Source organism: Pteronotus mesoamericanus, unplaced genomic scaffold (genome assembly GCF_021234165.1).
Source record: "Pteronotus mesoamericanus isolate MK-2021 breed Mesoamerican mustached bat unplaced genomic scaffold, CSHL_Meso_final contig_182, whole genome shotgun sequence".
Taxonomy (NCBI): Eukaryota; Metazoa; Chordata; class Mammalia; order Chiroptera; family Mormoopidae; genus Pteronotus; species Pteronotus mesoamericanus.
Window position 1 is genome coordinate 25554750 of NW_026555078.1, and position 21742 is coordinate 25576491.

The 21742-nt window shown below is 37.7% G+C and overlaps 1 protein-coding gene across 1 annotated transcript in view; it reads right to left on the minus strand.

Annotated features, from left to right (window-relative positions):
• SYNE2 (spectrin repeat containing nuclear envelope protein 2) overlaps window positions 1-21742 on the minus strand; it is a 277882-nt gene that overhangs the window by 97965 nt on the left and 158175 nt on the right. The window contains exons 56-62 of the mRNA XM_054567455.1: window positions 19726-19866; window positions 17940-18122; window positions 17037-17174; window positions 10480-10665; window positions 8468-8590; window positions 6607-6789; window positions 3881-4012 (exon numbers count right to left, since the gene is read on the minus strand). Of these exons, the coding sequence (XP_054423430.1) occupies window positions 3881-4012; window positions 6607-6789; window positions 8468-8590; window positions 10480-10665; window positions 17037-17174; window positions 17940-18122; window positions 19726-19866 (1086 nt within the window). The remainder of the gene's footprint in view (window positions 1-3880; window positions 4013-6606; window positions 6790-8467; window positions 8591-10479; window positions 10666-17036; window positions 17175-17939; window positions 18123-19725; window positions 19867-21742) is intronic.

Sequence of the window (21742 nt, forward strand, 5' to 3'; positions counted from 1 at the left end):
ATGTGCACCCACGGTTGGGAGCTGCTGACTAGTGGCCACAGGACTGAGTTCCTCACACTGTGGATTCCAGAATCCACAGGTTCAGGGCCCAGGAATCTGCATTTTAGCAAGTGCCCCAGGAAATCTGTGAGCAGACTAACATTTGGGATCCACTGAGAGAAAATCAGGTTAGAAATCTTACATTTTCATGACTGCTTTTGAAACCTTCTTTAGTATTACTGAATTGATTTACTTTTTCTCACAGCCAAAGCATCCTACCAAATGGGAATCAATAAAGAAAGGTACCATGAAGTGTAACTTACCATGGGAATGATAAACAGATGAGTCCAAGCTTTGTAATGTTATTTTAAAACTTTGTATGATGGATGTGTGAGAATAATTTTTCCTATACATGGTAGAAATGTGGATGCCCACGGCCAGTCTATGAGGGTTACAGAACGATATATCTGGAAGAAATAGCAGGTGTCATCTAGCCTGACACCCTTTTCTCTAACACCCCGAAAGGCATCCTTTCACTTCTGTCTGAGCTTTGCAGTAAGTGCCGCATCAGAAGACAACACGGTCCTTCATAGCAAACCTTCATGTATGTGAATTTTGCTCCTTACATATTCCATAAACACTTATTTATTCCTGTCTTTATTCTTCTGTTCCATCCATCCATCCTACAGATATTCATGGAATCATTAATTATTTTATATACAGAGAAGCTTAGCATGTCTACACCTATAAGTGAGTGTTTTGAAATCCAGAGAAAGAAGGTGACTTTTTTCCAGAGTGGCAGCTAGTTAGTGACAGAATACAGACCTGGACTTCCTGACCCACTAGCCCCTGGCTCTTCAACTACTGCCCAGTCCCCTCGCTCTGCCTCAAGTTCAACCTCCAGTGATTCCTTTGTGAAACGATAACTGAATTAAATCTGAGGACACACTATGTGCATGGGAATAGTATCTACCAACGAATCTAACACTACAGCCATGACACGTAGAGGCACAGAGCAGTCTGCAGAGTCACCACGACAAAGGCACAATAGGGCACCGGGCAGCCATTCTCAATGTGACATCCACAGACCCCTGCGGGTCTACACTCCACAAAGTCAAGGTCGTTTTTATGATAATACTAAAATGTTATTTGACTTTTGCCCTGCGTTGAAATTTTTTACTGTTATTTTTCATTGCAAAAGCAATGGTGGATAAAACTACTGGCATCTTATATGGATCAGTCAGGAACAGCAGCTACTTCAGTAGTTATTAGATTTTTTACTATACAGACCCAACACAAGTAACGCCCCCTTTTTATTACAAAATCTTTTATTACAAAATCATAAGCATGTGATTCTATAACATAACACTATCACACCTAAGAACACCATATGATATTTTAGGTGAAGTGTTCAAATTAAAACTAGAAATTATTACACCCATTTTATTACCCTAACAACCAAATTCAAGCAGGCGTTACTTCTGCCGGACCCTGTATGTTGGTCAACAAGTCTGTTTAGTTTTTTTCCATAAAAGATATATTTTTCTCATTTTCACCAATAACTTCATTCATTTTCATTTTTACCAATATGTTGGCTATCTCCTGCATGGTATAATGCTGACTGTTCTCAATTAATGTCTCAGTTTGATCACTATTAACTTCAGCTGGTCTACCTGACAACCTGGTCCTTCATAGCAAACCTTCATGTATGAGAATTTTGTTCCTTACGTATTCCATAAACCCCTATTTGTTCATTCTTTCCTTTTTATTTCTCACTGGAGCACCATCCAATGAGAAATCTGCAGCACGAAACTTTCCAAACTACTTTTGACATGTCTGATCAGTCACAGTACCTCCTCCATATACTATACAAATCATTTTTTGTTTCAATGTTGTGTATTTTCTTCCATCTTCAATATTAAAATGGCTACACAAATATTCACCAATTTTGATTTTTTAAAAAAATTCACACTGCTATGACAGCTATCACAATGCACTCTAACAAAATTGTTTCAAATGAAGTTTAAGACAATTAAGCACTACTAGAGCCATCTTAAAGAAAAAAACCAAATAAACTTTTTGACCAACCCAATACAAAATGCCAGTTTCACTTAAGAATATCCTTGATAAAGAACATGTATTTTTAATATTCTATGTGACAAAGTGAAAAGCATGCTTCAAGCACTTCTGCCACATACCAAAGTATGAGGGTTAAGGAAAAGAACTTGTATAATTATTTGAATTTCAAGTTGAACTGCCTATTTTTTTATAGAACACTATTTTTACTTGAAAAAGAAATTTGGTCAGCTGTACGTATATATGTAAATGTGACAAGATTTTTCTAAAGAGATAGATGTCAATAATTGTGAAATTTTAAATATCAATTAACTGAAATGTGTCAACATTTGGACAGGCTGTGTAGCTAATGAAACAGTATTTTCCAAAGGATTAAGCATGATGTCATAAAATCACATGGGGTGAAAAGATCCATTCAAAGTATGGGATTGGGCAAAAGTATGTTCACAGCTGTTTATATGGAAAATAATACAATAATTAATAAATAATAATACAAGAATAAACTTTGTGTTTCGTGTACTCACAACTGTAAATCTACTTTTGCCCTACCCTGTACAAGATAGACCAATGGGTTTTACTGTAAGATATGAAAAGTTCACTGGCATGGCCTCAGATTCCAAACTTGTGAGTACTTCTACCAGCTAGAGTTCAGTGTAGTTTCAAAGAATGTCTACAATTATTCAGAAGGGTCATTAAAATATTCCCCTTTTCTATGTACACGTCTTGAGAGGTTGGGTTGTTTTATATTCTTGAAACAAAACTTCATAGCTCAGCAGCTCAAATGCAGAGGCAGATGAGAATCGAGCTGTCATCCTGGCGAGCCACACATCAAAGAGATTTGCAAAAATGTAAAATGGCGTCATTCTTCCCACTGCATTTTCTTTTGGGAAAATATAATTACTTCCATAAAATGATGTTATTTCTCTTAACATGTAATGGTTTTATTATTGTTATTTTTAAACAACTAAACAAATTTTTTTTACATTTCTGAGTTTTAATTTCTTCTGGTATATTGTAACTCATAAATGAATGCTTTTGGGGGGGCCCTCAAATTTTTTAATGTAAAGGGAAATTTGACATTTTTACAACATTGGGTCTACCTATTGAGCCCACTACTGAACAGCTGTGTCACCTTGGGTCCCTCTGTACCTCACCCCTGAGGTTAACTTGCCCTAGGCTCACAGCTAGCAAGTGGTATAAACTGGCTTTGAATACAATAGCAATTACCTGCCTACATGAATTTGATGGCAGGAAAAAAGCAGCTCTCTACAATCCTTGCCATAAAATCAGGTTTGTTTGTTTGCCTTTAAAAATAGAAGTTCTGATTCAAAAACAAAAATTGAATAAAACCCTAGCAGTAAAGGGTTAACATGCAAATCATTATAAGTGGGTCCACCTGACAGTGTTCATTATGTTACATATGGAAATGCTACATAGTGTATGGAACTCTTCATTACAGAAGCATCCAGGGCCTTTTCCTCTAAAAGCCAGCCCACATTGCATGACCTCTCTCCCAGAAAGCTAGCCAGAAAGTCATGTTGTCCAAATTTCCTGTGTTGTATCAGCTTCTTGGGTAACAGAGCAAATTCAGACCAATGAGTACCAACCGGAGGATAAGGACATTGAAGGGCCTTCCATTACGATAATTATTTTCACCTACTTTATGAAATAGGCACGGAAAGAGAATACACACATAAAATGCCTTCAATTAGAAGAGAAAAGGATAAAATAGAATACATCATCACAAAGTCTTCTAGACGCCAACAAGTTAGCAAGTGACTCTTGAATGAACTGCTGGATTACAGAATGGATGAAAGAAACATACCTGCACTTGTGGTACATTGGCAGCTTGGCGTGGTGACATATCTTCACGGGAGAGCTCAGCTGAATAATTACCTAAGATCTGCTTCAAATTTTCTATTTCCTCATCACATTCATTGATTTGTTTTATTACTATCTAAAAAACAACCCCCCAAAAAGAAGAATTTTTGTTATATCTAAGGGATAGATCAATGGGCCACTTCCAGTGTCTAGCCCCATCACAAGCTCCAGTCAATTACAACAAATCTGCACCCATACAGATTTCAAAAAGGAAATGGTAGCCTAATGTAGATGACAACATTTGCAAAGCTGACACCTCTCCTTGCCCTACTAGATGCCTGGGCACCCTGTGTAGTGCTTGAAGTGGAGGTCTACGAAGACACACCCTTGCTCTTAAGTATTTCCAGTCTAGTGGGCTTACTCTGAGAAGCATTTAGTGGCAGGTTAATATAAAGTTGCTGAATTTTATAAAATTATTGGTATGTTACATATATCATCTGAGGACTGTTTTTTTTCATTGCTTTCAGAGAGAGAAAGAGAGAGAGAGAGAGAGAGGAAGGGAGGGAGGAATAGAGAGAGAAAAACATTGATGTGAGAGAGAAACATTGATTGGTTGTCTCCTGGACCTGGGATCAGATCTACAACCTAGGTATGAATTCTGACAGGGAATTAAACCCCCGACCCTACGGTTATGGGACAACGCTCCTACCAACTGAGCCACACTGGTCAAGGCACATATGCCATTAAAATACATTTTCTGCGCGTGGCTTTCCACACAGAAAGTTGACATTGCTGAATCAGAGTGGAAAAGGCATGTAATTTGAGACATGACAAATTTTCCCATTCTAGCTACACCCTCACCTGGTATCCACTGGAATCAGTAATGTACATGCTATGAGTAAAAGGTTGAGGGTTTGAGAGCAGTCTGAATTGGCAGAATAAAGCAACACTAACCAGAACAATACCTAGAGTCTCGTGTTAAGAAAGCCGTAGAGCTCGAAGAGATTTGTGGACTAAATGACATGGTCAAAGTATGATGAAATAATGAACTTCAAAAGCAAGTCTAGCTATTTCCCTGGTATGGTTCACCATGAAGCAAAATGTCTTTTAAACTACAAAGCTCCTAGCCAACACAGAAGTCTTCCATGTATTTTGTTTAATATTTAACCATACTTTTAGCTGCAGGCTGGAAATGAATAACTATGTTCACTGCACACACCCGCTCCCCAGCCTCTGTAATGAGCAACATCCCACGACTTGCCCCAAAAGTAATTTTGTCTCATTTTCTGCAATGAGGACATTTCTAATATCTAAAGTAGGAATTAAAATCATATTCTAATGCTTTTCATTACCATTGGTTTACTTAGTTTTGAATTATATGAGATGACATTTGATTTCCACCAAAACACAGTAAGATGGAACATTTTAGTGGCACAGTTTGATACCTAAGGTGGCACAAAATAAATTTTATTTTCTATTTCCCCCTACTCACCTTGTGAAGCAGTTACTTTCAAGCATAGTTAGGACTGTTATTTTGCTGACTAGGAGACCAAGAAGCACAAAAAGATTTAAAATAATGGGTCAAATCTTGTACCTTTCTCTTTTCATCTCTTAGTATTATTAAAAAATAGTACATTGCACACCGGATCTTTTTTCTCCCTGTGGGTGCTAGGAAATGACATCATCGGATCAGTAGCCAGGCCAGGGAGGCTAGAGGGTTAAGACTCAAACCAGAGATTACAGTGTCCTCAAATTTTAGGAGAACACAGTGGCCACCAAAATGTGAATAAAATTTAAGAGGGAGGAGTAGTTTTCTACCTATAATCAGGTGGTACTCGGTGAAAAAGGAAAATAAAGCTTTTCTCCTACCCTGACCCATCTAACCAGAAAATGCAGGCAGAAGGGGGATTCTACCCAGAGAGCTGAAAAAAGTCTGTGGAATTTAAGGTTCTTCAGCAACTTTCTGTTCTTATGAGTGGCTGTTGATCTAGGGATACACACCAAAGTGAAATGCATTTTCTATCTAATGATGATGTCTGTCTTGAGACTGGGATCAAACAAAAGGAAAAGAAAAAAACAGCTCTGGGGAGAGACTGAAAGAGGACAAAAGTTAGAGAAAAGAGACCCTGGTATGGAGAATGATACTAGTAAACTACAAACTCAAATACTTGTCCCATTTGTACATGAATGTATCTCCACACAAGTTAACTCGCTGTTCTTTTAGCAAGTCTTCTACCTTCTGTCACTAGTCCCCTTATAGGTAACAATAAGATGGCAAAGTGCCTACTTTCCCTCTATCAAATATTTGAGAATAAAACGAGACAATTAATAGGAAATGTGACTGAGATGCAAAAAGAAATTATTATGATAATGAATACTGTAAGAATCTGTCAGGCTCACAAGACTACAAATGCTCTGTTTAAGTTTCAATCTCTTTCCACAGCATTTTACCCATGCAGGTCTTCAATAACTGGAGAATGGACTTAAGTAAACCATAACTGGGTAAGAACTGAGAAAAATAACTTTAGCCCCATTTGAGCAAGAAGATACACCCTTATATCAAATGCCACTTCCTGGATAATAGCACTAGAAGAGACCAAAAAGAATCAGCACTGGCAGCATCTCATTGTCATGGGAATTTGACTTACCCAGCCAATAAAAGTGAAAATAAAACCAATTTTCGCTGAATATTTTCATCCAGTAAGTTGGCTGTCATCAGAAACCACTCACCTTTAATAACTCATTTTGTTCATGAGTCACATTTTCCAGCAGTTTTATATCTTGTAAAAGCTGATTTGTCCGCTGAAACACAGGCAGAGGTTTCATTCCTGTCTGGGGTAAGCTCAGTTCCACTTGGTAAGACAGTATTTCAGCAATGGTTTTCTTCATAGGGTGTATATTTTCAAGTATGACCTTAATTATATCAGATAAGCATGGTTCATAAGTGAAAAAAAGGCCACTGCTAAATCTAATTATTCAAAATTATAATAGTGTATAATTTAGTCTTTAATCTATGGTTTTGATTTTTAAAACATTTCCTTAGCTCAAAGTGAAAAAGATTATTTTATCACTTGTGATCCAGTTGTTAAAGTTCTCAGGAAAGAATGTCTGGGGCAAGAGTAACCTCTCAGCACTAAATTATGCACTGGGACAACCCTTTCCTTCCCTCTCCGCCTCCTCCCTGCCCTAGGGCTCTTGTTTTGCTTTGTGTATTATCACCCGGCAGTGAGCTGTGTGTGCCGGCAAGTACTGCACCTCACTTTTGTAGCATCCCCACCTAGCATGGGCCTTCCCACACAGTTGGTTCTCAAAGAATGTTTATTGAACAGCAAGTTTTATAAGTCCCAAAGATATAATTACTTTGCTTTAATGACATCTGATTCACAGAAATCTGGATTTACATCATCAATTAATGAGGAGAGATTAATCACTTTGCTAAATATTTTGTATCATTTCATTTAATCCTCATAACTACCCTGGGAGGTAAGTATCAGAACTTCCATTTCATAGGTAACAAAATTGGGTTCATAGAAGTTAGGAGACCAAGGTAAGATCAGAAAAGCAAGGATGGACCCTGGCTGGTGTGGCTCAGTGGATTGAGTGCTGGACTGAGAACAAAAAGGTCTCCAGTTCGATTCCTAGTCAGGGCACATGGCTGGGTTACAGGCCAGGTCCCCAGTAAGGGGCATGCAAGAGGCAACCACACATTGATGTTTTTCTCCCTCACTTTCTCCCTCCCTTCCCCTCTGTCAAGTTAAGTAAGTAAGTAAATAAATAAATAAATAAATAAAATCTTATTTAAAAAGAAAAAGAAAAAAGAAAAAAAAAGCAAGGCTGGGATTAGAACCCAGGGAGCCTGACCCCAAGGCACATGCTCTAAGCACTAGGCAGAATCATCATCTCTGTACTATTTAGCACTAGGGGCTTTATATGCATTATAATTGTCCAATATTATCACTGCAATACCAGTATGCAGATATGAAATGTTAACTAATAGCTCAACATCACAGAACTAGTAAGCAGCTTAGCTGGGGCCGGAAATCAGTTCTCCTGCTTTAGAACCTTAAGCTCTTGGACTATTAAACAACTAAATTTAACTTGAAGGTAAGACTTTCGAACTTTGAAGTTTTTGGAAGAAATTAAATGAAAACTAACCTACAGGAAAATTAACTTTATATAAATAGTAATAAATGATTTAAAACACATTTGTAGCCATTCAGATCTCTTTCAACTTTTTTTTAATCCTCACCCAAGAATATATCTGTTGATTTTAGAGAAAGAGGAAAGGAGGGGTGGTGATGGTGGCGGGGAGAGAGACATCAATCAGTTGCCTCCTGCACGCACCCTGACTGGAGATCAAACCTGCAACCTATGCGTGTGCCCTGCCCAGGACTAAAACCACAACCTTTCGGTGTGCAGGGTGACACTCCAACCAACTGAACAGCCTGGCCTGGGCCATATCTCTTTCAGCTTTATTGTACTATTACTCTAGCAAGGCTAAATACTTTTTATTACATCATATTATTACATATCTAAAGATAAACATAGTAAGTATTATGAGAAAATACTTTAAATAATGATCCATGCTTACCTCCCCATGTTTAAGCTGTTCTTCAGGTGAAAAGTCAAATATTTCTTTTGATAACAGGATAGCTTTGATTTTTGAAACTCTTTTCTCCATTGATTTTACTTCAGTTTCAACAGCAACCACATCCTAGAGTTTCATAAACAAAAACACTCATGCAGTATATGCTGTATATATCTATCAGACACAATTTATTGCCATTCATTCTATTCTGATATTTAACCAAAATATGTTTGCCACTTATATATCTCTTAAAAACTAAACAAGTACTATTCAGATACTGTTGATTGTTTTCAATTAAAAAAAAAAGTTATTCTATGAGTAGCATACCGCACTACAGTGCATTGCTTACACACTCTTGAGTTAAAGATCCCCATTAAGTCATTTTTCAATTACTTATACTCTGCAACAAAGGTATAGATGCTTCTTGACTTAAGATGAGGTTATGTCCTGATAAACCCATTGTAAGTGGAAAATACTGTTAGGTCAAAAATGTATTCAATACACCGAATCTACTAAACATCACACTGAGCCTTAAACATGCTCAGAACACCTACATGATCCTACAGCTGGGCGACAGCATCTAACACAATAAATACAACATAGGGTATTGACTGTTTACCCTGAGGACAGCGTAGCTGATGCTTCTGTCCAGCATCACAAGAGAGTACCTTACCTCATGATGCTAGATGGGAAAGGATCAAAATTCAAAAGTTCCAATATGGTTTCTCCTGAATATGTTTCACTTTCTCACCATGATAAAATAAAAAAATCTTAAGTGAAACCATTGTAAGTTGGAGACCAGCTGTAGTATACATCTGAATTGATTTTTAAGTAAATTCTCAATGATCTACAAACTCTTCAGATTTATCTTGGAATGTGTTTAAACACTTGACTACAAGTGGGTATAACATTTAAAAAATTCCCACCACTGCAAGTAAAATGATAATGTTGCCCGTGGGAAAGGAACACACAAGGAGCTGGAAAATGGACAGGGTTTTCCTGCCAATGGCTTGCTGCCATTCGAAGAGTTGTTAAACTAATTTATAACTTACTTAAATTAATTTAAAAAATAGATCATCTGTGCAACGGTTATTCTCCTAACAACATCAACCTCTAGAGCCTGGACAAGAACCTTCAGGTGAAAATGTTGCAATATGTGCCATACAACCCTTATGCTGAAGTCCACTCACACTGTAAGAGGGCCTTCAGGCCTTTATTTTAGATCTCAAGGCAGATACACCTAATATAAAGGTACAGCTAATAATGATGGGGACAGAAAATACTACATAAAAATAAACGAAGGGTTTCGAATTATAGCAGTTTGGAGCCATTCAATATAGGACAAACGGAACTATCAGCAAAAAAAGCAGCAAGTACAGTCACTTTATAGTTATATAACCAAATTATGAGGAAAAGTTAAATTATATTGAAATTATTTTCTGCACCTTGTATTGAAAAAGGTATATAAAAGTATACAATGTATTTTAGGATATTTTTCATGAAAAATTATAGAAGCATTAAAAAACTTCGGAATAAGCATTACTACCCAAGAATACTTAATGATTACTAGTCCCTTTAGTTACATAAGTGTGATGTAGGTAATGTAACTGAGAAACAGAAGGTAAATAATTAAGACTAGCTATATCTGCCTTTGATATGGTACTCCATCCTTAATTAAATACCACACATCGTTCAAGCTAAAATAAAATATTTAAAAATTCAGTGGCTGGTGTACAGCAGCTCAGTAAGTATTTGCTATTGGTGAAGACTTGGGAGGTTATCTGTTTTAATTTTCTCTCTGCTAATCTGTGCCTTTAAATCAACAATATCTCCTCTCTGACAAAGAAAACACTGAGCTCATTTGATCAGTATTCTCTTTGAACATAAATGAAAAAATAAAAAGTACCAGATCAACATGTCTTCATAAAATTAGTTGGTTAACAGGATAACTCTAATTTACTATATGAAATATAAATTAAAAATAAGAAATCACATCTTTACAGTGCCCAACTTACATCAGCCATACGCTGAAGCTGTGGAAGGCTTTCCATGATGTTTTGCTGTAATGCTGCCACTTGACGACTTAACTCTTGTATGGACTGTGCTAAATCATCTGTTTCAAAAATCACTGATAAGTCTTCTAGAGCCGTGAAAATTGAATGTAAACGATTATGTTTCTGTTCTGAATCTTCTAAAGCCATCTACATAATGAGAAACAAGGAGAATAAAAGAAAGAAACATTAAGGTACTTAAAGCTGACAAAAATTTAAATCTGAGAAAATTTACATTTGTTTCAACATATCAAATTCCTAATCATTTCCAGTTTCAAAATGAAACACTGAACACTGTTGTTGATAGTAGTAGGTGACTTCAGAGTGTCTAACAACTTTTTTTTAATCAGCTGAGGAAATGTTTATTGATTTGGGGGTGAGGGGTTGAGAGAGAGAGACAGAGAGAGGCACATCAGATGTGAGAGAGAAACATCGACCAGTTGCCTCCCACATGTGCCCGGATTGGGAACTGAACCAGTGACCCAGGTATGTGCCCTGACCGGGAACTGAACCAGCAACCCTTTGGTGTAAGGGAAGATGCTCCAACCAAATGAGCCACCCGGCCAGGGTCAGAGTGTCTACAGGTTCTGATGGGCTTGCAGCACCCATTTTGAACCACATAATCCCATGCCTCTGCCATAATTGACAGGACCAGGAAAACTAAGCTGTAGTCCTTCCCTCTGAAATTTGGAATTGGGGCCAAGAAAGCCATTTAAGCTCTTCCCAGTTGGTGAGAACTGGAATTTTAGGAAGGTGGGTTTAAGAGAATAGATAAATGCAGTATGGAAGAGAAAGGAAGAGGCATTCCTGTGGCTTGCCAGTCCTGGTGCCAGTGTCCTCCTCCTCAGGGCCCTACCACTGGATCCATTAGAAGTCCCTATAGCTCGAGTTGACTTGAATAACTTAATTCTACAAGACCTCTACCAAAGAGAAGTGAAAAACATCCATTTTTAGAATTTCTTGGACATTTCCCCTTATAATTTTCTTTCTTTTAATAATTATAATGCATTAACTTTCAAATTTCCCCTTATAATTTTCTTTCTTTTAATAATTATAATGCATTAACTTTCAAACTTAAAATTTCAAAATATCTCAGCCACCTATTGGAAATGTTCAACCTGCTAATGTAGCCTTTGGTAATTCCACTAAAAAAGAACAGGTATGAGATAGAATATTTACTTATGTAACTAGAATTCTAGTCATAAACCTCTGAAATTAATAAGCTTACTCAGAATTTTATATTGGCATTATTCAAAATCCTAGAAGGAAAAACTTTAAGAAAAACAAAACTTAAAAGCAATGCTTTTTACCAACAATACTATTTACAATAGCATCACAAACCATAAACTACTTACGGATAAATTTAACAATTGATATTCAAGACCTGTTCACTGAAGACTACAAAACACTGGCTGAGAAAAATTCTAAGAGACTAATATAAATAAAAAGATATTTTATGTTCCTGGATTGGAACAGTCAATATACAGAGTCTGACACAAATAACGCCCTTTTTTTCTTACAAAATCTTTTATTACAAAGTCTTATGCATGTAACTGTAACATAAAACACTATCATCCTTAAACATACCATATGGCATTTTAGGTGAAATGTTCAAATTAAAACTATAAATTATTATACCCATATTACTACCCTACCAACCATTCTCAAGTAGGCTTTACTTCTGCTGGACCGTATAGTTAAGATGTCACTTCTTGCTAAACTGATCCACAGGATAAATGCAATCAGGCAAACTTTGAGGATCCTGACAGGTTGATTCTAAGATTTATTTAAAAATGCAAAAGACCCAGATTAGCCAAAACAAATTCAAAAAAGAACTAAATAGTAGAATTGATGCTGCCTGGTTTCAAGACTTACTATAAGGCTATAGTAATGAAGACTGTGTCACATTGGTGACAGAATCGACACACACACAGATCAAGAGAGCCCAGAAATAAACCCACACAGATGAGGTCAGTTGATTTGCAACAGGCACCAAAGTATTTCAACAGTGAGTCTTCTCAACAAATGGTGCTAGAATAAGTGGATATCCCCCAAGAAAAAAAAATTAACCTTGATTCTTGCTTTATACCATGTACAATAATTAACGTGGGTCATAGATCTAAAGTAACAGAAATAAAAAATTTCTAGAAGATAGGAAGAAATCCTTGTAACTTTGTGTTAAAGATTTCTTAGATATAAGACAAAAGAATAATCTATAAAAGAAAAATATTGATAAATTGGATTTCATCAAATTAATAACATTTGTTTTCTGAAAGACAATGTTATCTGATAACATATCTGATAACAAAACCAGCCACTTATCTGATAAAGGGCTGGTTTTTAAAATATTTTATAAATAAGCCTTACAACTCAATAATAAAATGATTAAAAAAATTAAAAATGGGCAATAAAAAAACTGAACCAACACTTCAAAAAAGAAGTGTACAAATGTCAAATAAGCACCTAAAGAAACTCTCAAATATATAAATCATTAGTCATTAGAAAAATGCCACTTAAACCCCAATGAAATACCACTGTGCCACTAGAATGGATAAAATTTAAAAGACAAATAATACCAAGTGCAAGTCAGAATATGGGGAAATTAGAACTCACATTGCCAGTGGGGATGAAAAATGGTACAGCCATTGCGGACAACAATTTGGCAGTTTCTTATCTAGTTAAATACTTAGCATAAAAGCCAGCAATTGTACTCCTTGGTATTTATCAAATGAAAGGACATGAAAGCATATATCCACACAAAGATTTAAACATGAATGTTCGTAGCAGCTTTACTAATAATGGCCTATGGTAGGAAGCTTCTAAGTTGGTCCCAATGATCTCTACCTCCTGGTTTTCATGCCCTTATCATCAGCTCTGCTGAATGTAGGCTCGGCTTACTGATTTACCTCTAATAAACTATGGCAGAAGCAATGTGGTAGCATTTCCAAGGTTAGATTATCAGTCTGTTTCTGTCTCAGGAGCTCTCTCTCGCTCTCTTTAACACTTTATGGAGAGGGAAACCAGCTGTCATGCCATGAAGCAGCCATGTGCCTGTAAGTGGCTCTTCCGGGACCTGCGAACGGCCACATGAATGAGCTTGGATGTGTATTCTGCCGCCTCCCTCACCCAGTGAGCCTTCAGGGCGGACCACAGCCTTGGCCGACACCTTGACTGCATTCTCATGAGAGACCCTGAGCCAGAGGTGCTCAGCTAAGCCATGCCTGGATTCCAGACCCACATCAACTGTGAGATAACAAATGTTTGTTGTTTGAAGCCGCTAACTTCTTGAGGAATGTGTTACACAACAGCAGATATCAAATACATAGGTCAAAACTTGAAACAACTCAAATGTCCCTTAACTGGTGAAGAAATAAACATACTATATACTTCTATTAGTGGAATACTATTCAGCAATCAAAAGAATAAACTACCTATAAATCTAATAACCTAGATGAATCTCAAAAGCATTATGCTAACTAAAAAAAGTCAGGTACAAAAGACTACATACTATATGACGCTATAGGATACTGTAAAAAAGGCAAAACTATATTAATAGAAAGCAATGAGTACTGCACTTTGCCGTGTATAATGCACACCCACGTTTTCGTATGCATTATCCGCAGGATTATTATACCTATTGTATATAATCATTATACCTATATATAATGTGCATCCTTATTTTTCCCTGAAAAATTAGGCCAAAAAGGTATGCATTACACACAGCAAAATACGGTATGTACTTACATAAGGCTGAGGATGGGTAAAGGGGACTGACTGCGAAGGAGTGTGAGGAAACTCTGGGGTGATGGAAATGTTCCGTACATGGCTGGGGGGGTGGGGGGGTGACCCAATTGCATGCCTTTATCAAAACTCACCTGAAAAATTTCATCTAGCCGTACATTTAAAATAGGTATATTTTAGTATATGCAAATTATACCTCAATGAAGTTGATTTAAAAAAATAAGTTGTTTTCCTATCTTACAATGAAATTCACATTTCCAGGATTCTTTGTTACAACAGCAGTTTTTGGTTATAAACACATCTTCAGGTTATAAAAAAACCTATTTTAACAAATACAATCCCGATAAGAAGGTTATAGTGCAATTAAAACAGATTTTTAAAGCTTAGTTGAGAGTTTTGATACCTTTAAGAGTCCTTTTAAAAACCGTTCCTGGTAGTGCTAGAAAAATGCAAAAGGGTATCCTAAGAGACAACTCTTTTCAAAAATAGGGGTAAAATGGGGTATTCACATGTGAAGAGTTATTTGAGACTTACTTTCCATGGGCGGATTTATTAGGATACAGTCTGTGGGAAATCAGCCTGCATCTCCCCCTTGTTCCTAGTGCTAGCTCATAAACTAGAGTTCTACTCAGCTCCAGCATGTAAAGGCCAGCAAATGAGAGAAACTTCTACACTTTTACATTTGTGTCAGTAGAAGGTAGCAAAGTCCAACTGTTTTTGCCCGAGTTCACTCTTACATGGTGTTTAAAAAAAAAAATTCTTATAATGAGCATTTGAGGGGAAAGGCATTATTTCTCTTTTGTCTTTGCAAACTCCTTAAAATGGTGAAAAATACAGGTGATTTAAAATAAAGGGGGGTCTGGAAAGTCAACCCAAGAGGTGGGGGGCAGAAGTCACAGGCAAGGGGAAGAAAAGAAACAAATGGGTAAAAATATAACATCTTTATAACTATTACCATAGGGTGGAAATATGACAGCATATCTCAAACAAGGAGGTATGAAGTCAGTTGTTCACTTAGGAACACACTGTGCTATTCTAAAGGCATAAAAAGGAGTTGGATCAACTATGAAGTCTGATTACTCTAAAAATTGTTACAGAATAAACCTTTTCCTAAGAGATTATTACTGGTGGCTAAATAGTACAATAGAAGGGAATGTGCCTTCATAGTAAAACTTAAGCCAGTACTTGGCACCTAGAAAATCTGTTGCAGGGCCCAAGTAAGAAAATACTTTCATATGTTTTGTCTTTGCAAGCTAGTGTGGAGGCATAGGGCACCTGCAGAGTACCTGGGAATACAGGAAATTTGGAATTATGACATGCTAGAATTGGAAGGAACCATGGTTTTGTTTGTTTTTTTTTTTAGCTGTGTAACTAATTACCACACTTAGTAGCTTAAATAAACACAAATGTATTATCTTCCAGGTTCCAGGCTCAAGAGTCCAGGAACAGATTAGGCAGGTCTCCTGCTCAGGATGTTACATGGCTGCAATCAAGGCACCATCTGGAGCCTGGGTTTCTCTTCCAAGTTCATTCAGGATGCTGGCAGAACTCAGTTGTAGGACTGAATCCCGGTTTTCTTGCTGGCTGTTGCCTGGGGTCACTCTCTGTTTCTAGAGGCCGCCCAGAGATCCTAGCCTCATGACCCTCTCATCACATGGCAGCTTAGCACCTTACTTCTTCAAGCCAGCAGGAGAATCTCTCTCCAGTCTGCCTCCAGAAAGTCTTATAACCATACAACCATGATCAATCACGTATTCATGGGAATCAATTACCCCATTACCTTAGCAATATAGTAATATAACCTAATCGATGGAGAGGCTATATCATCACATACTCATATTCCTGCCCACACTCAAGGGAACGGGACTATATAGGTCATGTACATCAGAGGACAAAAATACTGGGAGGCATCTTAGAATTCTGCCACCCAAAACTATCACCATTCAGTGCAACATTCTTACTTCACTGATGGGGGAAACAAAGGCCCATGGAGGATACAGTAAATTACCCCAAAGGTCATGTAGCACAGGGGTCCCTAACCCTCAGACCACACACCGATCCAGGTCTGTGGCCTGTTAGGAACTGGCCACACAGCAGGAGGTGAGCGGCAGGCAAGAGAGGGAAGCTTCATCTGTATTTACAGCTGCTCCCCATCGCTTACATCACTGCCTGAGCTCTGCCTCCTGTCAGATCAGCAGGGGCATTATATTCTCAAAGGAGCGTGAACCCCACTGTGAAATGCACATATGAGGGATCTAGGTTGCGTGCTCCTCATGAGACTCTATGCCTGATGATCTGAGGTGGAGCTGAGGCGGTGATGCTGGCACTGGGGAGTGGCTGCAAGTACAGATTGCCATTAGCAGAGAGGTTTGACTACAAAGTCGATAATAAATCAATTGCGTGCACTCATATCAAAACCCTACCCGTGAGTGGAAAGTGACAATTAAGCTACATCTGGTGGCAGGCTACAAAGCCATCCCCATCACCTCCCTTCCCAGTCTGTGGAAAAACTGTCTTCCACGAAACCAGTCCCTGGTGCCGAAAAGGTTGGGGACTGCTGATGTAGTAGATATCAGGACAGAAAGAACAAGATCCTGGTCTCCAAAATCCCTGTCTAGAGCCTGCCACCCTTCTAAACATCCTTCTGCCATTTGGCACAGTTGAAGATATGGTGGTTTTTCAGGGGAAAAAAAGGTGGAGGGAGCCCCATGATGGTTAGCGAATCCACTGACCATTATGCAGATCCTATGACACCTAGGAAACATTGAAAGATCACTCACCTGAAGGGTGCTAGCGTGGTGACTCAGTGCCTTCGAAGAGTCATAGTCAGCAGGGTTGGCCAGCAAACGGCCAGTATTTTCTATCCAAGCTTCAGTACTCTTCAAAAGATCATGATATTCCTCCATCTTGATTGTGGCCTGTGAAAGACAGGGGGTAACCGAACTCAGTGTGATTGATGCCTCCTCCTCGACTTGAAGATGCTCGAAGAACTCGTGGCTGTAAGTCAGCAGGATGTCAGCCTTGCAGGGTTCCACTCTCCATGGCGGGGGCCACTTGCCCACCTCCTCCAGTTCTGATCCTTCCAACTTTAAAGATTAATCCTGACCACAGCTGGAGAGGACCTAAAAAAGTTTCACCCCAAAACCAGGGGCCTCAGCAGGGGTTCTGAGTTAGCCTTGCAACTAGTCTGGTCCCACTGTATGCTTCATTCTGAAAACTGGGTTTGTATTTTGTCGCCCTGTATAAGGCCTTGTACTGTGATATCCCAGGTCCTGAGACTAGCACCCTGACTCATGCTTGTTAGGTCACCTATACACCACCACTCACCACCCACACCCTTGCTTAGAAGGGAAAAGAGAGGTGTCTTGTTCGAAGCGACACTCTTCCATGTTGCCGGCGCCCTCTCTGGCCTCCTGAGAGTGACTGCTGGAAGTGCTGTGCTGGCGCCTGACTATCGGATACTTGTTTCCGCCTGCCCAATTAGATTTACTGCCTGTCCCTTCAGTGAAATCTGTCCCTTGGGTGGCCAACTGAACCTGTCATGCAGCTCTAGCTTCAAATCCTAAAACTGGCAATCTGAGGGAAACTGGGTATCTCTGAATACATATTTTTGCTTTGTTTTAAACCCATCTCAATACCACTACACGCTATATGCTGTCATCAGTCACATGTTTCCATCGCACCTTATTTAACTGGGAGGTTCTAGATTCTGCTCTCTGTGACACTTGCTGATACTTCTGGAAAGGAACCATCAAGTTATCCATCCACTCTTGAGCCTGTCCTGGATCCCCTTCAACGATGTCCTGAACTTCGGAATCGAGCTCATTTAGCTTGGAATGCCAGAGATCCAGCTCATCCCACATTTTCTGGACAAGGAAATCATACATCAGTTTAAATGCAGGTGTCAGGATTTATTGTGGGAATTCCTACTGTCCACATGCCATTTGCACTGGTAAATGCTACCAAAACAACATGACAGGCAGTTACTCACGTATGCCTAGCAATCACTTGTGGCCTAAACTGAAAAACTCTTTTTCTGAGGTCTCTTAATAGTATTCATTTCAGTACAAATTAGCTGGAAGGGAGCAGAAAGACCTGGACATTCGCAGAGATCAAGGCACCAAACAAGCTCAACACAACCCTAATCTTTCAAGAGTGTTAACATTATGTTTAAGAAGGGCTTCAGTTAATAATTAAACCTATTTAGATCAGTACATATATGTACTTTCGAGAAGACAATTTTTATCACATACAAAAATAAAACTAATAAAAAGAAAGTATCTGCTCAAACTCGGTTAAGGCAGTGGCAGCACCTTCTAGCCACATGGAAGTGTAGCGACTGCTTTTGACTCAAGGAACTGACAGGTGGGATTCCAACCTGGATGTGGCTGCCCAGAGGATATCTCAAAGGTAAAAAATTTAACTCTTACTTAATATTTGCTTAAGAACATACTTTCTAGAAATGGGAAAATCTTACTGCTTAAATTAGATTCCTCTATTTATTAAGAGTTCGAGATTTTGTCCAATGGTGAACAATATTCTGACCTATTTTTAAAAGTCTCCATTCATATTAGAAAATTTCCTTAAAATGTAGATTAGAGTAAGAATGCTCTCTCGCCCTGACCAGTGTGGCTCAGTTGGCTGGGTGTCGCCTCACAAAGCAAAAGGTCGCCAGTCCAACTCCTGATCAGAGCACGTGCCTGGGTTGCAGTTCTGGTCCCCTGTCTGGGGGTGCGTGAGAGGCAGCCAACTTTCTCTCCCTCTCTTTAAAAGTACATGTATAACATCTTGAAAAAAAAAAAAAAGATCTCTATATGCAGAGTTTACTTGGGATTTAAGAGGGGCAATGTTATATTTATATATAGTTTTACTTAAGACTTTACTTCTTAAGACATTTTACAAGGGAAATAGAATTGCAATTTCTATTTTCCTGTTTCCTCTTGCAGTCTAAATAAAAGCTGCTAATACTATTCAAATCCTATTGAAATATTTTTTATCATTATTGCATTTTTATTTTTCAATTACAGTTGACATACAATCCTGTTGAAATAAGTTTCATAAATGTTCCATATTTTATTCCCCAATATTATTTCACTTTAGAAAACCAAAGACTCTAAGAAACGCTCCAACACAGAAAGATGTTCACTTTTGTTTTATATATTTATATTTGTAGATGTGTAATATTTTCATATTGTCTTACAAAGATAAGATCTTACTCTCCTTTACTTGTGAAAAGGCCAGATCACAATCATAGGCTCTTAGGGGGTTGGGTATATTCCCACAGTGAAAAAAACGAAAACAATTCTTAAATGCAACCTTCTCCACCAAGCTTGTGCAGGTGGCACTCTCAGGAAGGGTGGCCCTGTGCATGTGGGTTAGCAAATTCAGATTAATCCAGAGAGCACACCCTGTGATGAGAGATGAACAGGTAGAACACCAAATGCTAAGGAAGTTAAAGGAGAATGTTACCTTCTGAATTTCTTGAGCTTTCTCAATATTTTTGCTTTTCTGCTGCAACATCTTTTCAACATTATGAAGGCCATTGTTAATTTCATCTATTTTTCTTCTCATTGCATATGATGGTGAACTTTTCAAGACTTCGTTGCTAATCTGTTACAGTGGGAGAAAGACACATTTTGGTTCAGAGACGTTTTATGCACTCTATCCACAGGTTCAAATGATAGAAGGGTTAGTCACACCGTTATGTGCTTTTACTTATAAAAAGTTGTTTAAGGGTTCCAGGAAAAATTCCAAACCATCAGACTAATGCGTTAATGGGAGGGTACATTGGCAGACTAGGAAATGGCAGCTGCACTGACCCAATCTGTTAAATCCAACCTAAAGAAAGGAAAGAAAACCAACAAACACGAACTTGTTGGATGTAATTCACAGTATATACTTACAGATATGTGCCGTATTGGGCAAAACGACTGAGCGGACTGTTCAAAACATACCCCAATAGAGCAAATGATATAAAAGAATTTCTGAGAGATAAACTATTTATTACACAGTCTCTTCATTTTATGAGAAAATTCTCTGTAAAGAACTGTTTGCAATACAATCAAACTTATTCTCAAGCTGACCAAAAAAATGTAATTCCTGCCTTAATAATCATTAGGGTAGAATAACCTTGAGGACACACAAAGTTTCGTTTTCTCTGTGTGAATGTTTCCAGTGTGTTTTCACAGCAATCAGAAATCTAGCTGCTGAACAGTGTCAATTTTTATCTGAATGATTTTCTTAAAAAAATAACTTGGGCTAGGAAAGATAAATGAATGTTGAATGTGTCATTTTTCAAATGCCTGATTAGTTCATGTTCTTGTGGTTTCTTTTTTTTGTTTTGTTATGGTTTGTTTTTGACTATGTTGATAAGGTTTTCTTCTAGTAGCCATTAAATAATAATACTTTCTGCTTTTGTATCATTCTTTAACTTTTTAAAAAACCACTATATCTGTATAACCAATGAGACTAGAACAATAAAAATAGTAAGCAGATGCAGAAACTAAACACATGCTAAATGACTTGCTTAAATTAAGGTCACATATCAAGGGAATGGATGAACTTGTCCCAAGAAGCCCCAGACTCCGGAGTCCTCATTCTTTTCACATCAAGCTGTTGATACCGTTAGAAAATGTTTTTATTTCACAGACCAGACCAGACCAGTCAAGACTTTTAGAAAAAAATTTAATCTTGCACTGGGTTTTTTGTTGCTGTATAACTTTTTATTCCTATGTAACAAATTACCAGAAAATGAAGCTTTCTGATCTTTTAGGCAGCTGTTTTTCTGGCAGTAATGGACACCATTTAGGAACATTAGGAGAGATCATGACTTAGGTAAATGACGCTGCTATCAGAATCATACAGAGCGGCACTGCATCTGTTGTCTGGAACCTTCAGACACATTGCATGAAAAAATAAATCAGCTGCTGTTTTTTACAAATATATAAGCTACAGTTGAAATTTTCAACCTTAAGTTCAAAAGACAGATTTTGATTATTAATTCACTTTGTTAGGGATTTTCACATGAAGTATTCATAAGAACAAACTTAGTTTCTCTCAAAACTTTAGTATTATGTTAAAATAAAATCAATAGTACATGATTCATGAGAAAGTACCTAATAACAGAGTTTATTGCATGTTAAATCAACAAGAGTTCTTATAAATATATATTAGGAGTTTATGAGATGTTTACATAGGTTAGATTTTCCTAAGAAATCTGCATAGAAGATAACTAAGTTTGAAATCTTATTTTTGTATGTGTGTATTTACTATCTACTTTACTTACTAAGTTAGAGATATTCTAGCTTTAAAAAATACAAAAATCCTTCTGTGGATGCTGAATAGAACAGAATTTTGTTCTGTTGGATTTGGGCTGCCTTTTTACAATTCAACAACATTTCCTTGCTAACCTCCTATGTCTCTACTATGGAAACTTCCCACTCATTCTTCTAAACTGGACTTTCAGGTACAAAGATTTACCCAGGTA